The sequence below is a fragment of the Oratosquilla oratoria genome, chromosome 5 (genome assembly GCF_046742065.1).
Source record: "Oratosquilla oratoria isolate Oo_2021 chromosome 5, ASM4674206v1, whole genome shotgun sequence".
Classification (NCBI taxonomy): Eukaryota; Metazoa; Arthropoda; class Malacostraca; order Stomatopoda; family Squillidae; genus Oratosquilla; species Oratosquilla oratoria.
The window spans coordinates 75,991,455-76,007,453 of NC_134781.1; the positions used below are offsets into that span (position 1 = coordinate 75,991,455).

Consider the following 15,999-nt stretch of genomic DNA (forward strand, 5'->3'; position numbering starts at 1 on the left):
TTTAGGGTTTCAATAATTAGCCAAAATATATTGTTTTTTACATTTCTTTATATGTTACAAAAATATACAAAATTCACATATATGTACATGGTTTTTATTGATTGTGCCTCCCAAAATTTTGTAAAAGTGTTTTGACTCACTCTGAAATCCTCTTCAAGTGTGACGTGGCACATATAATTGGATGTACTTTTGCTTGTGTTCATATGGTAGGTTGGAGGGAATGCAGAGGGCAATGGAGGCAGGAAGGGTGTCAGAACCGGTGACTGAAGTCTTTCTGACAAGTCAGAGACCACAAGGGTGACTTCAGTTACCGGTTCTGACACCCTTCCTGCCTCCATTGCCCTCTGCATTCTCTCCAACCTACCATTCTACCATTTCAATGCAAGCACCAGTACATCCAATTATATGTGCCACATCAACCTGAAGAGGACTTCAGAGAGTCAAAACATTGTGTTATAGTAATTTGTCACCATGTACTTATTTGGTATTATATTTTATTACAAAATCACTCATTGTTTTGTCTGCGCTCTAATTCAATTCTTTTTAATCTTAGGATATTCAACCTCTCCCTCTTTATCTCCATGTCCATTTCGTGGCGTTCTCTATCACGTGTTGCAATGCAAGACAAAAGTTCTTTTAGTTCTGCCATACTGTTTTGTTGTTTATCACTAGATGTTTTCAGTGTATTTTTCATATATTTCACGCACAATAACAGTTCCTTTCTGTCTGCAGAGGGTCTTAAGCTTCTGGTTCTTGTTCTTCTTGGAGGTGGGGGTAGGACATTCCCTCGGGCTGCAGGTGGCTCCTCACGTGTGGCTGGAGCAGGCTGTGGGGCTTGTGAGGCATGAGCAGGCTGAGGATCTGGTGGTGATGCTTGAGGAGGAGTTGGGGCACATTGCGAGGCTTCACCATGCTGAGGGTCTAGTAATGAGGCTTGTGTGGCTGGGTCTTCTTCCACAGGGTTGTCAACCTCCATTTCTGCCACACTCCTAGTACCCACTTCTGTGCCCTCCAACACACACAGATCTGGCTGGGACAGGGGATGATTCTTCAGAATTGAAGACAGGAGATTGTAAAATCGTGGCTCAGTCTTCTTTCCCCTCCCACTTGCCTTCTTGTAGTCCTCATAATGATGGAATATTGATTTGAGGTTGCGCCACTTGCCCTCAACTTGTCTCAGTTCCACACCTGTGATCTAATTTGGGGGAAAAGACAAAGTGGAATTAATATCACTGTATAACAATGAAAAAAAAAAAACGGAAATGAGACTATCCTTTTCTAGTTATTTTTTGCGTAGATCACGAATATAACATCCGTTTCTTTCTGTGACCCTCCAGTTCTTCGTAAATAGAAGTGCCCGCAATGTCTATCTGAACGGTATTTTTTGTTGCTTTTACCATTTATATAATTTTTCACATAGCTATGTGTTTTTTTTTTCTTAACAGGATACAGAGTTAAGATGCCTAGAGAATGCAAGAATTCGCCAGACAAGTTTTGTTATATATGTGGATCAGTTACATTAAGGCAATACAAGAGACAGTTGACTCAACGTGTAAAGAAACTTTATGAGCTGTACTTTGGATGTAAAGTGGGTGACCAGGACAAAAGCTGGGCACCTCACATATGTTGTGTCAGGTGTACAAGTTCCCTTTCTGCCTGGGTGAAAGGCAAAGGGACTGGCCTCATGTTTGGCGTACCAATGGTCTGGAGGGAGCCAAAGGACCACTCAACAGATTGCTACTTCTGCTTAACGGATATTAAAGGTGGGTGTTCAGTGTTTATTTTTTACTGTTTTTATATATATTTTCAAGAGATGTATCAATAAAAAAGATCGAAATACATAATAAGTTGCACTTCCACTATTTTTGCACGTGATCACAACCAATAGTATCCATTTTTAGTCTGATTTTATTTTATTTTCCTGCAGGTCGCAACAGAAAAGACAAGAAATCTATTGTGTATCCAGATCTTCAGTCTGCTATTCGCCCAGTTCTACATTCAAGTGATATTCCTGTACCACAGCCGCCCTCTGAACTACCAAGCGATGACACGAGCAACTCAGACGATTCAGAATCTCAAGATGCAACGTATACGACACAACTTGAATCTGATAAGAAACCACACCTCATCACCCAACCAGAACTCAATGATCTAGTTCGTGATCTAACACTTACTAAGCAACAGAGTGAACTCCTGGCCTCACGTTTGCAACAATGGCACCTGTTGGATGAAGAAGCTCGAATTACAGTATTTAGGAAGCGTTCTGCAAATCTACAGGATTTCTTCACTTTGGAAAACAACTTGACTTATTGTAATGATATCAGAGGCCTATTCAGTGCCCTTGAGCTGTCCTATGAACCCAATGAGTGGAGGCTATTCATAGATGGATCCCTTTACAGCATAAAAGCAGTTCTGTTGCACATTTGGAACACCATGCCTTCAGTTCCAGTTGCTTACTCAGTCATTTTAAGAGAGACATATGAGAACCTTGCTTTTATTCTAGACCGCATAAGTTACAAAGAGCATGAGTGGTTAATTTGTGCAGACTTGAAAGTAGTAGCCATACTTAATGGGCTACAAACTGGATACACCAAATTTATGTGCTTTCTTTGCAAGTGGGACAGTAGGGCCAGATCAGAACATTATATACGCTCAGAATGGCCATCTCGGGAATCTATGACACTTGGATGCCATAATGTAATTCATGAGCCACTAGTTAAGAAGGAGAAAATCATTTTGACACCACTGCATATAAAACTAGGCCTAATGAAGCAATTTACCAAAGCACTGCAACATAACAAGCCATGTTTCCAGTATCTCAAAGGGATCTTCCCTAAAATTAGTGATGCCAAGATTAAAGAGGGTATATTTGTAGGCCCTCAGATTCGCAAGCTTATAAATGATGAGGACTTTGAGGCGACAATGGATGAACCTGAGCTAGTGGCCTGGCATGCATTCAAAGATGTATGCAAAGGGCTTCTGGGAAAGCACCAAGAGTCCCAGCGAGAGCGTAAAGTGGAGAGGCTAATCAAATGCTACCAAGATCTCGGATGCAATATGTCACTGAAGATACACTTTCTTCATTCTCATCTGTCCTTCTTCCCAGAGAATGCAGCAGATGTGAGTGATGAACATGGAGAGAGGTTCCATCAAGATATAGCGTCAATGGAAAACAGGTACAAGGGAAAATGGAGCCCTGCTATGCTGGCTGACTTCTGTTGGAACCTGAAGCATGACACGCCTGAGACGTCTTATAAAAGAAGAAGTAAATAATAGATTGTAGGTTAATACATCATATAAAGCTAACAAACATGCCGATTCATTATATATTAATTAAATAAATACAATGAAGACATTTAATCTGACTTTGGGAGCAAAATACATTTATGGAACCTTGGAAATCTCTATTAATTGCATAATTATTAAAACAGCGATTTACAAAAAATTGTGACGTGGCATGAAATTTTTGTTATCAAATTTGAATTCAGCACACTGAACTTCATAATAAAACGCACATGAGAACTATGTTTTTTTCTTAATCGTGAAATTTGTTGTACAGTGTATTTTTCAATATTAATTGATACATGCATCTTTTCATCATAAGGATTCCTAAACACACATTTGACAGAGAGAGGTCATTAATTGAGAAGCACATAAAGTAATGGTCTGGTTAACCATTTTTAAACCAAAAATATGTGAAGAAATTTTTTAGGTTTATAGCATACAAAACACAGACATAGAGCAGGGGCACTACAGTCTTGGAATGCAGATCACACTGTGAATTACAATGTGATGCTTCATGACGATGGTACCTTAACCTTGAGGAGGAAAATGGAATGAAGTAATGAAGCACTAAAATTATAATACAGAATCCAGTTACCATACCCATGCTGTCACTTAAAAAGCTATTAGTATTCATACGTGCATGTACAAAATCATGTACGAATCAAGCAGTTGGCAACCAGCTTCCCAATATCAAAGGCAGGTAACACTGAGAGGCTACCCATTATAACATAAGGACCTGACACAGCATATGCCACATACAGAAAAGCATCATTGGTGGTAGGCAACATCCAGACAGGAACATATTACGTGCACTGCTTACATAATAGACATGCATACATCATAACAGTTTTCATTTAACTAATACCTCAATGTGATGCAGTTGGATGCCTGCTAGTCCCTGAAGGAAAAAAAATATATTAAATGTGATACTCCAGCTGTAATGAATTGTGGTTACTAACAGATTATTATGGCGAATATCAATAAGAAAATGAACTCACATGGCCTACATAATAACTTACCAATTCCTGCAACACTCTGGTGATGTCCTTCCACACAACGGCCTTTGTAGTTTTCTTGTCATTTAGGCGCGTGTAGTTTGCCTTGACAAGTTGCAGGAGTGCTTCTGTAGCCTCATAATTCCACAGTTCTTTCACCTTCCCTCCCTTCCCTGAAAAATTGGGCACTCATTATAGTAAGGACGTCATATCATTTCAAGTGCAAAATTATACAGGATATAAGAAACAGTGAAGAAAAAATACATGTGTGACCTACATGTATATTTAGAAGCACAACACAATACTAAAGACTGACATAGTCATGCCACAAGGGCCTAAACATACAAAAATTAGAGGCTACCCTATGGTCAAGCTTTACTGTTTGGAAGAAACAATCTGTGGGACTGTTTACATAGAGTTTCATCCAAAGAATTACAGTACTGATGTATGCCCTGGCATACATGATTATTTTGTATTGTAATATTTCAGTATAAGTGTCCAACCAATACCACTAATTTACTTACTCTGTTTTCGGACACCCTCCTCTGTGAGTGATTCACGTGGTTCTGGGTTGTCCACTTCTTCATCCTCTGAAGGGGAACAAAGTACTTATGTAGGAACAAGAAAAAAAAGGTACAGAAAATTCTCCAATATTCTGGTGAGTATAGTAACATGGCAGAGACAGGAATTGATTTGGTAAGATGAATACTGCCTGGTTATGAATGTGATGTTGGTGCTATGTATAAAAAAAAATTCAAAATAATACCAACAATATCAACTCCATGTGCTTTGAAACATGTATGTATTTTGGGCATTGTCAAGGATAAAATTACTAAGTATATAATAACATAAAATCGTTTATCATAATGTATTTATGATGGTATGTACAAATAACAATCATTGAATGTACAGCCCTACACTAAAATTAAGGTCCTTGAACAGGCTGAAACTATTTACTGTAATAATATAAGAGGAGATAACAAAATACTTTTCATTCATTACTTACAGTTCTCGCTCCATGTTGGTGGAAATTTTGGGGATAAATGGTTGGAATGAAATCTTAGCAGTTACAGCAGTCGTCCATGATGTACGCAATGTTCGTGTTATCTCAGCAGCATTTCAAAACAAATATCATTTCTCCGATATATTTGCTTTAATACGGATGTCAATAGCATACAGCAATACGGTAATCCTTTAATTCTTATTTTTCAGCAAGTATTATACGGATATATAGCATAAACTACACCAAGTTCACATAACTGGAAGACGAAGTCACAACCACATGAACTGACAGGGACGTCTCTCACTAGACATATGTCTGAACAGTGTTGAGGTATCACAAGACAACACAACCATTTATTTCAAGTCTTATGGACAATTGCCAGACGACCCTCGCTCGCACCGTCTCGGAAAAAGTGTCGTACGGATCATAACAGAGACAGCATCCGTGGTGGGAACATCAAGCCAGACCACGAGAATTGAGCCAAGGGACGATACAATGGACAGCAGCACCGACTCTGATACTTATATGGAAGATGACGAAAACCAGTCTCTTCTATCAGGACCTATGATGCCTCTATTGGCAGTTGCAAGCGTGGCAGAGATGCAGCCAGAGCCAGATATGGGTGCAAGGCAGGAAAGGATGTCTTTTTGTGGCCAATTCCTCCTAAAATTTCTGAAATTGCACATGAATTCCAAGAAATGGGAGGAATTCCCGGTGTGGTAGGGGCTCTGGATGGATGCCACATTAACATCAAAGATCCATCACCCACGCAGGCCGATTATGTTGATAAAACACAAAAACAGTGTCATTTTACTTGCAGTTTGCTTGCCTAATAAAAGTTTTTCCTACATTCAAGTGGGCTTCCCGGGATCTGCACATGACAGCCGAGTGCTAAAGTCAACTTCACTTTATAAGAAAATCCAAAATGGTGACCTAAATTATTTCCCATCACCACAATATCATATTGTAGGAGACTCTGCCTTTGGAGACCAAAAGCATGTGATGGTACCATTTAAGAAATCTGGAAACTTATCGCAAGCACAAATTCTCTTCAATACTAAACTGTCCAAAGCAAGAGTTACCATTGAAAATGCTTTTGGTTTCTTAAAAGGTAGGTTTCGACGATTGAAGCATAGATGCTGATATTCTTCGGATACCTAAAATAATAAAAGCATGCTGTGTTCTTCACAACATATCAATAACTCAGCCTGATGAAATTAACATCCTCGAGAGGGATGGGCTGGTGGATGACGCTGTTGAGTATTTCAGTTCTTCATTGTTGTCTGCCCTGCCACGAGACCAGGCTGGTGTGCTAAAAAGGCAGGCAATAGTGGCAATGCTACAGTGAGTGACAGGAAAAAGTAAAAGCAACCTGGAATATGACTGTTTAGGGTTTCAATAATTAGCCAAAATATATTGTTTTTTACATTTCTTTGCATGTTACAAAAATATACAAAATTCACATATATGTACATACATACATATACCAAGGCTTTTTCCCCCTTCCAAGGGAGGTAGCCAAAAAGGGAAAGGCATAAAAACACTCCCACCCATTTCATCCCTAAATACACTCCACACACCTCCCACCCTCCCTTTCATCTGAGCACCTCCTGGATGACGGGTCATCCTTGCACCCTGCCCACCGCCCTGGGTCAGAAGCAGTGTCGCAAGACACAGCACATCCACAGCAAGGCACATATATGTACATGGTTTTTATTGATTGTGCCTCCCAAAATTTTGTAAAAGTGTTTTGACTCACTCTGAAATCCTCTTCAAGTGTGACGTGGCACATATAATTGGATGTACTTTTGCTTGTGTTCATATGGTAGGTTGGAGGGAATGCAGAGGGCAATGGAGGCAGGAAGGGTGTCAGAACCGGTGACTGAAGTCTTTCTGACAAGTCAGAGACCACAAGGGTGACTTCAGTTACCGGTTCTGACACCCTTCCTGCCTCCATTGCCCTCTGCATTCTCTCCAACCTACCATTCTACCATTTCAATGCAAGCACCAGTACATCCAATTATATGTGCCACATCAACCTGAAGAGGACTTCAGAGAGTCAAAACATTGTGTTATAGTCATTTGTCACCATGTACTTATTTGGTATTATATTTTATTACAAAATCACTCATTGTTTTGTCTGCGCTCTAATTCAATTCTTTTTAATCTTAGGATATTCAACCTCTCCCTCTTTATCTCCATGTCCATTTCGTGGCGTTCTCTATCACGTGTTGCAATGCAAGACAAAAGTTCTTTTAGTTCTGCCATACTGTTTTGTTGTTTATCACTAGATGTTTTCAGTGTATTTTTCATATATTTCACGCACAATAACAGTTCCTTTCTGTCTGCAGAGGGTCTTAAGCTTCTGGTTCTTGTTCTTCTTGGAGGTGGGGGTAGGACATTCCCTCGGGCTGCAGGTGGCTCCTCACGTGTGGCTGGAGCAGGCTGTGGGGCTTGTGAGGCATGAGCAGGCTGAGGATCTGGTGGTGATGCTTGAGGAGGAGTTGGGGCACATTGCGAGGCTTCACCATGCTGAGGGTCTAGTAATGAGGCTTGTGTGGCTGGGTCTTCTTCCACAGGGTTGTCAACCTCCATTTCTGCCACACTCCTAGTACCCACTTCTGTGCCCTCCAACACACACAGATCTGGCTGGGACAGGGGATGATTCTTCAGAATTGAAGACAGGAGATTGTAAAATCGTGGCTCAGTCTTCTTTCCCCTCCCACTTGCCTTCTTGTAGTCCTCTTAATGACGGAATATTGATTTGAGGTTGCGCCACTTGCCCTCAACTTGTCTCAGTTCCACTCCTGTGATCTAATTTGGGGGGAAAGTCAAAGTGGAATTAATATTTTTCAATATTAATTGATACATGCATCTTTTCATCATAAGGATTCCTAAACACACATTTGACAGAGAGAGGTCATTAATTGAGAAGCACATAAAGTAATGGTCTGGTTAACCATTTTTAAACCAAAAATATGTGAAGAATTTTTTTAGGTTAATAGCATACAAAACACAGACATAGAGCAGGGGCACTACAGTCTTGGAATGCAGATCACACTGTGAATTACAGTGTGATGCTTCATGATGATGGTACCTTAACCTTGAGGAGGAAAATGGAATGAAGTAATGTTGAAGCACTAAAATTATAATACAGAATCCAGTTACCATACCCATGCTGTCACTTAAAAAGCTATTAGTATTCATACGTGCATGTACAAAATCATGTACGAATCAAGCAGTTGGCAACCAGCTTCCCAATATCAAAGGCAGGTAACACTGAGAGGCTACCCATTATAACATAAGGACCTGACACAGCATATGCCACATACAGAAAAGCATCATTGGTGGTAGGCAACATCCAGACAGGAACATATTACGTGCACTGCTTACATAATAGACATGCATACATCATAACAGTTTTCATTTTAATACCTCAATGTGATGCAGTTGGATGCCTGCTAGTCCCTGAAGGAAAAAAAATATATTAAATGTGATACTCCAGCTGTAATGAATTGTGGTTACTAACAGATTATTATGGCGAATATCAATAAGAAAATGAACTCACATGGCCTACATAATAACTTACCAATTCCTGCAACACTCTGGTGATGTCCTTCCACGCAACGGCCTTTGTAGTTTTCTTGTCATTTAAGCGCGTGTAATTTGCCTCGACAAGTTGCAGGAGTGCTTCTGTAGCCTCATAATTCCACAGTTCTTTCACCTTCCCTCCCTTCCCTGAAAAATTAGGCACTCATTATAGTAACGAAGTCATATCATTTCAAGTGCAAAATTATACAGGATATAAGAAACAGTGAAGAAAAAATACATGTGTGACCTACATGTATATTTAGAAGCACAACACAATACTAAAGACTGACATAGTCATGTCACAAGGGCCTAAACATACAAAAATTAGAGGCTACCCTATGGTCAAGCTTTACTGTTTGGAAGAAACAATCTGTGGGACTGTTTACATAGAGTTTCATCCAAAGAATTACAGTACTGATGTATGCCCTGGCATACATGATTATTTTGTATTGTAATATTTCAGTATAAGTGTCCAACCAATACCACTAATTTACTTACTCTGTTTTCGGACACCCTCCTCTGTGAGTGATTCACGTGGTTCTGGGTTGTCCACTTCTTCTTCATCCTCTGAAGGGGAACAAAGTACTTATGTAGGAACAAGAAAAAAAAGGTACAGAAAATTCTCCAATATTCTGGTGAGTATAGTAACATGGCAGAGACAGGAATTGATTTGGTAAGATGAATACTGCCTGGTTATGAATGTGATGTTGGTGCTATGTATAAAAAAAAATTCAAAATAATACCAACAATATCAACTGCATGTGCTTTGAAACATGTATGTATTTTGGGCATTGTCAAGGATAAAATTACTAAGTATATAATAACATAAAATCGTTTATCATAATGTATTTATGATGGTATGTACAAATAACAATCATTGAATGTACAGCCCTACACTAAAATTAAGGTCCTTGAACAGGCTGAAACTATTTACTGTAATAATATAAGAGGAGATAACAAAATACTTTTCATTCATTACTTACAGTTCTCGCTCCATGTTGGTGGAAATTTTGGGGATAAATGGTTGGAATGAAATCTTAGCAGTTACAGCAGTCGTCCATGATGTACGCAATGTTCGTGTTATCTCAGCAGCATTTCAAAACAAATATCATTTCTCCGATATATTTGCTTTAATACGGATGTCAATAGCATACAGCAATACGGTAATCCTTTAATTCTTATTTTTCAGCAAGTATTATACGGATATATAGCATAAACTACACCAAGTTCACATAACTGGAAGACGAAGTCACAACCACATGAACTGACACGGACGTCCCTCACTAGACATATGTCTGAACAGTGTTGAGGTATCACAAGACAACACAACCATTTATTTCAAGTCTTATGGACAATTGCCAGACGACCCTCGCTCGCACCGTCTCGGAAAAAGTGTCGTACGGATCATAACAGAGACAGCATCCGTGGTGGGAACATCAAGCCAGACCACGAGAATTGAGCCAAGGGACGATACAATGGACAGCAGCACCGACTCTGATACTTATATGGAAGATGACGAAAACCAGTCTCTTCTATCAGGACCTATGATGCCACTATTGGCAGTTGCAAGCGTGGCAGAGATGCAGCCAGAGCCAGATATGGGTGCAAGGCAGGAAAGGATGTCTTTTTGTGGCCAATTCCTCCTAAAATTTCTGAAATTGCACATGAATTCCAAGAAATGGGAGGAATTCCAGGTGTGGTAGGGGCTCTGGATGGATGCCACATTAACATCAAAGCTCCATCACCCACGCAGGCCGATTATGTTGATAAAACACAAAAACAGTGTCATTTTACTTGCAGTTTGCTTGCCTAATAAAAGTTTTTCCTACATTCAAGTGGGCTTCCCGGGATCTGCACATGACAGCCGAGTGCTAAAGTCAACTTCACTTTATAAGAAAATCCAAAATGGTGACCTAAATTATTTCCCATCACCACAATATCATATTGTAGGAGACTCTGCCTTTGGAGACCAAAAGCATGTGATGGTACCATTTAAGAAATCTGGAAACTTATCGCAAGCACAAATTCTCTTCAATACTAAACTGTCCAAAGCAAGAGTTACCATTGAAAATGCTTTTGGTTTCTTAAAAGGTAGGTTTCGACGATTGAAGCATAGATGCTGATATTCTTCGGATACCTAAAATAATAAAAGCATGCTGTGTTCTTCACAACATATCAATAACTCAGCCTGATGAAATTAACATCCTCGAGAGGGATGGGCTGGTGGATGACGCTGTTGAGTATTTCAGTTCTTCATTGTTGTCTGCCCTGCCACGAGACCAGGCTGGTGTGCTAAAAAGGCAGGCAATAGTGGCAATGCTACAGTGAGTGACAGGAAAAAGTAAAAGCAACCTGGAATATGACTGTTTAGGGTTTCAATAATTAGCCAAAATATATTGTTTTTTACATTTCTTTGCATGTTACAAAAATATACAAAATTCACATATATGTACATACATATATATACCAAGGCTTTTTCCCCCTTCCAAGGGAGGTAGCCAAAAAGGGAAAGGCATAAAAACACTCCCACCCATTTCATCCCTAAATACACTCCACACACCTCCCACCCTCCCTTTCATCTGAGCACCTCCTGGATGACGGGTCATCCTTGCACCCTGCCCACCGCCCTGGGTCAGAAGCAGTGTCGCAAGACACAGCACATCCACAGCAAGGCACATATATGTACATGGTTTTTATTGATTGTGCCTCCCAAAATTTTGTAAAAGTGTTTTGACTCACTCTGAAATCCTCTTCAAGTGTGACGTGGCACATATAATTGGATGTACTTTTGCTTGTGTTCATATGGTAGGTTGGAGGGAATGCAGAGGGCAATGGAGGCAGGAAGGGTGTCAGAACCGGTGACTGAAGTCTTTCTGACAAGTCAGAGATCACAAGGGTGACTTCAGTTACCGGTTCTGACACCCTTCCTGCCTCCATTGCCCTCTGCATTCTCTCCAACCTACCATTCTACCATTTCAATGCAAGCACCAGTACATCCAATTATATGTGCCACATCAACCTGAAGAGGACTTCAGAGAGTCAAAACATTGTGTTATAGTCATTTGTCACCATGTACTTATTTGGTATTATATTTTATTACAAAATCACTCATTGTTTTGTCTGCGCTCTAATTCAATTCTTTTTAATCTTAGGATATTCAACCTCTCCCTCTTTATCTCCATGTCCATTTCGTGGCGTTCTCTATCACGTGTTGCAATGCAAGACAAAAGTTCTTTTAGTTCTGCCATACTGTTTTGTTGTTTATCACTAGATGTTTTCAGTGTATTTTTCATATATTTCACGCACAATAACAGTTCCTTTCTGTCTGCAGAGGGTCTTAAGCTTCTGGTTCTTGTTCTTCTTAGGGGTGGGACATTCCCTCGGGCTGCAGGTGGCTCCTCACGTGTGGCTGGAGCAGGCTGTGGGGCTTGTGAGGCATGAGCAGGCTGAGGATCTGGTGGTGATGCTTGAGGAGGAGTTGGGGCACATTGCGAGGCTTCACCATGCTGAGGGTCTAGTAATGAGGCTTGTGTGGCTGGGTCTTCTTCCACAGGGTTGTCAACCTCCATTTCTGCCACACTCCTAGTACCCACTTCTGTGCCCTCCAACACACACAGATCTGGCTGGGACAGGGGATGATTCTTCAGAATTGAAGACAGGAGATTGTAAAATCGTGGCTCAGTCTTCTTTCCCCTCCCACTTGCCTTCTTGTAGTCCTCTTAATGACGGAATATTGATTTGAGGTTGCGCCACTTGCCCTCAACTTGTCTCAGTTCCACGCCTGTGATCTAATTTGGGGGGAAAGTCAAAGTGGAATTAATATTTTTCAATATTAATTGATACATGCATCTTTTCATCATAAGGATTCCTAAACACACATTTGACAGAGAGAGGTCATTAATTGAGAAGCACATAAAGTAATGGTCTGGTTAACCATTTTTAAACCAAAAATATGTGAAGAATTTTTTTAGGTTAATAGCATACAAAACACAGACATAGAGCAGGGGCACTACAGTCTTGGAATGCAGATCACACTGTGAATTACAGTGTGATGCTTCATGATGATGGTACCTTAACCTTGAGGAGGAAAATGGAATGAAGTAATGTTGAAGCACTAAAATTATAATACAGAATCCAGTTACCATACCCATGCTGTCACTTAAAAAGCTATTAGTATTCATACGTGCATGTACAAAATCATGTACGAATCAAGCAGTTGGCAACCAGCTTCCCAATATCAAAGGCAGGTAACACTGAGAGGCTACCCATTATAACATAAGGACGTGACACAGCATATGCCACGTACAGAAAAGCATCATTGGTGGTAGGCAACATCCAGACAGGAACATATTACGTGCACTGCTTACATAATAGACATGCATACATCATAACAGTTTTCATTTTAATACCTCAATGTGATGCAGTTGGATGCCTGCTAGTCCCTGAAGGAAAAAAAATATATTAAATGTGATACTCCAGCTGTAATGAATTGTGGTTACTAACAGATTATTATGGCGAATATCAATAAGAAAATGAACTCACATGGCCTACATAATAACTTACCAATTCCTGCAACACTCTGGTGATGTCCTTCCACACAACGGCCTTTGTAGTTTTCTTGTCATTTAAGCGCGTGTAATTTGCCTTGACAAGTTGCAGGAGTGCTTCTGTAGCCTCATAATTCCACAGTTCTTTCACCTTCCCTCCCTTCCCTGAAAAATTAGGCACTCATTATAGTAACGAAGTCATATCATTTCAAGTGCAAAATTATACAGGATATAAGAAACAGTGAAGAAAAAATACATGTGTGACCTACATGTATATTTAGAAGCACAACACAATACTAAAGACTGACATAGTCATGTCACAAGGGCCTAAACATACAAAAATTAGAGGCTACCCTATGGTCAAGCTTTACTGTTTGGAAGAAACAATCTGTGGGACTGTTTACATAGAGTTTCATCCAAAGAATTACAGTACTGATGTATGCCCTGGCATACATGATTATTTTGTATTGTAATATTTCAGTATAAGTGTCCAACCAATACCACTAATTTACTTACTCTGTTTTCGGACACCCTCCTCTGTGAGTGATTCACGTGGTTCTGGGTTGTCCACTTCTTCATCCTCTGAAGGGGAACAAAGTACTTATGTAGGAACAAGAAAAAAAAGGTACAGAAAATTCTCCAATATTCTGGTGAGTATAGTAACATGGCAGAGACAGGAATTGATTTGGAAAGATGAATACTGGTTATGAATGTGATATTGGTGCTATGTATAAAAAAAAAATCAAAATAATACCAACAATATCAACTGCATGTGCTTTGAAACATGTATGTATTTTGGGCATGGTCAAGGATAATATTACTAAGTATATAATAACATAAAATCATTTATCATAATGTATTTATGATGGTATGTAGAATGTACAGCCCTACACTAAAATTAAGGTCCTTGAACAGGCTGAAACTATAAGAGGAGATAATTCTAGGCAAGGCTCTATTTAAAACATTGAATTACCGTATTCACATTCCACGAAGGTTCAATGTTGTGGATGTGATTTTTCTGTAAGTACGTACCACAGTCAACAGCAGGTACTGGTAGTGCCACATCAAGTATACATAAGTCGCTGCTGCCCTCCATACTATAGGTAGGTCAAACACCACCAGAGGCACCACCGTCGATGAGGAGCCCAATAGCGCGTCATTTTATGCGCACGCCATGCAAACGGCCAAATTTACATACCGCCGGATATTTCATTCATACAAATGTTATACGAGTGTATTTACTACGATCGTAGTAAATTTCAAACAATAACATCATCAGTTACATGTCGGTACATAAAAACATAAGATAAACATGGCGGCTTGCATTCAGCAGTAAATCGAAAATTGGTTTATGTTTCAGCGTAAAAAATGAGCTAAGTAAATTCAGAGTGCGGGCAACTAACCAAAAATAACGAAAACTACTAGTCTCGCGGATTATTCTTATACCAAAATAAAGGCAGCGTGATACGGTAGAGCTGAGAAATCGGTGGTACTAATTAGTTTTATATTCTATCGGGTCGGATTATTGGATAACAACATCAACATCCATCCCGCCATCTTATCAAACTTCACTCTTTAGTTTCTTACTATTATGTTATTAGTGTAATAGACTTATAGTTGAATTATTTGAACTATTTTCTTTAAAATGTGTGATTTTCATGTAATTTGATCAAAGAGAAGTTACGTTTTTATCCTCCGTAATATTACGGACCACAGCTACGATTCGTCCTGCCCGCTATGATCATTGGTGGTATGGATCAAACTACACTATAAAGTTTGTTACTATTGTGCTATTAGTGTAATAGCTTGCATATAGTTGAATTATTCAAACTATTTTCTTTAAAATTTGTGATTTTAATGTAATTTGACGGTATTCGTAGCTGTGGTGGGTAATTTTGCAAAGGATAGAAACGTAATTCTATGATCAAATTACATGGAAATCACACATCTTATAGAAAATAGGTCAAATAATGCAACCATATTAGATTTTTATATAAAATTGTGCCTGTCAGTAAAAACCGTCATTGTTTACGTTTGATCGGCGATAAGTCAGACCGCACGTTTCGGCCTGATTTTCTGGGAAAAAATAGGCCCGATTTAATTCCATTCAAAATGCAATATCTCGAGAACTAGGACAGCTAGATGGATAATTCAAATTGCATTATACTCATAGCGACTTTTTGCATCCCATGAGAACTACTTCAGCTCAAATATCAGGAATTTCATTTTCATGTTGACCTAGCTACATACTACCAGAGGCTCCAACCACTTCTGCAAATACAGTATTGGTGCTCATTTCAAAAAGAAAATACTGTACATGTATATTCAAGATGGACACCAAGGAATGTTTAGATTGTTCATACCTTATTTCACCATCCATACACGAAAACAATAATAATTATAATAATAATATTAATGAAACTTACCGCAAGATGGTCCTGCCTGAGCCTTGAGGCAGCACGTTTTCATTATTTTTTACCCATTACAGGTGATGTAGGCAGTGTCCAGTAATACAAAAGATGCAATGGAAACCGTTACACTATAACAATATACTTTTCATTCATTACTTACAGATCTC

The 15,999-nt window shown here is 39.4% G+C and overlaps 2 protein-coding genes and 1 long non-coding RNA gene across 4 annotated transcripts; 1 reads left to right on the plus strand and 2 right to left on the minus strand.

Annotated features, from left to right (window-relative positions):
* Positions 1-380: 380 nt before the first annotated feature.
* LOC143025565 (uncharacterized) lies at positions 381-5,424 on the minus strand. 2 transcript variants are annotated; one of them, XM_076185444.1, is made up of 5 exons: positions 5,287-5,424; positions 4,805-4,870; positions 4,305-4,453; positions 4,151-4,183; positions 381-1,195 (listed from the first exon to the last, which is right to left on the minus strand). In XM_076185444.1, exon 5 carries the CDS (start codon positions 974-976, stop codon positions 506-508), a length of 471 nt encoding a protein of 156 aa, XP_076041559.1. In that variant the 5' UTR covers positions 977-1,195; positions 4,151-4,183; positions 4,305-4,453; positions 4,805-4,870; positions 5,287-5,424; the 3' UTR covers positions 381-505. The 2 variants fall into 2 exon arrangements, with proteins under 2 accessions (XP_076041559.1, XP_076041560.1); XM_076185445.1 differs by lacking the exon at positions 4,805-4,870 and having other exon boundaries at positions 4,305-4,444; positions 5,287-5,362.
* Positions 5,425-9,431: 4,007 nt separating this feature from the next.
* Positions 9,432-10,420, plus strand: LOC143025566 (uncharacterized). The gene is made up of 3 exons (XR_012966410.1): positions 9,432-9,509; positions 9,860-9,947; positions 10,064-10,420. It is a non-coding gene; the product is annotated as an uncharacterized LOC143025566 (long non-coding RNA).
* Positions 10,421-11,795: 1,375 nt separating this feature from the next.
* Positions 11,796-14,517, minus strand: LOC143025839 (uncharacterized). The gene is made up of 5 exons (XM_076185852.1): positions 14,454-14,517; positions 13,938-14,003; positions 13,438-13,586; positions 13,284-13,316; positions 11,796-12,662 (listed from the first exon to the last, which is right to left on the minus strand). The coding sequence occupies exons 1-5, from the start codon at positions 14,515-14,517 to the stop codon at positions 12,594-12,596; spliced, it is 381 nt and encodes a 126-aa protein (XP_076041967.1). The 3' UTR covers positions 11,796-12,593.
* Between the last annotated feature and the right edge of the window lie 1,482 nt (positions 14,518-15,999).

Excerpts from the sequence above, each read along its gene's own strand:
- LOC143025565 (XM_076185444.1), bottom strand. The coding sequence starts at position 976 with ATGGAGGTTGACAACCCTGTGGAAGAAGACCCAGCCACACAAGCCTCA.
- LOC143025839 (XM_076185852.1), bottom strand. The coding sequence starts at position 14,517 with ATGGAGGGCAGCAGCGACTTATGTATACTTGATGTGGCACTACCAGTA. Across the intron at positions 14,004-14,453 it reads AGTACCTGCTGTTGACTGTG|AGGATGAAGAAGTGGACAAC; the intron begins GTACGTACTTAC and ends GTTCCCCTTCAG. Across the intron at positions 12,663-13,283 it reads TCCAACTGCATCACATTGAG|ATCACAGGCGTGGAACTGAG; the intron begins GTATTAAAATGA and ends CCCCCAAATTAG.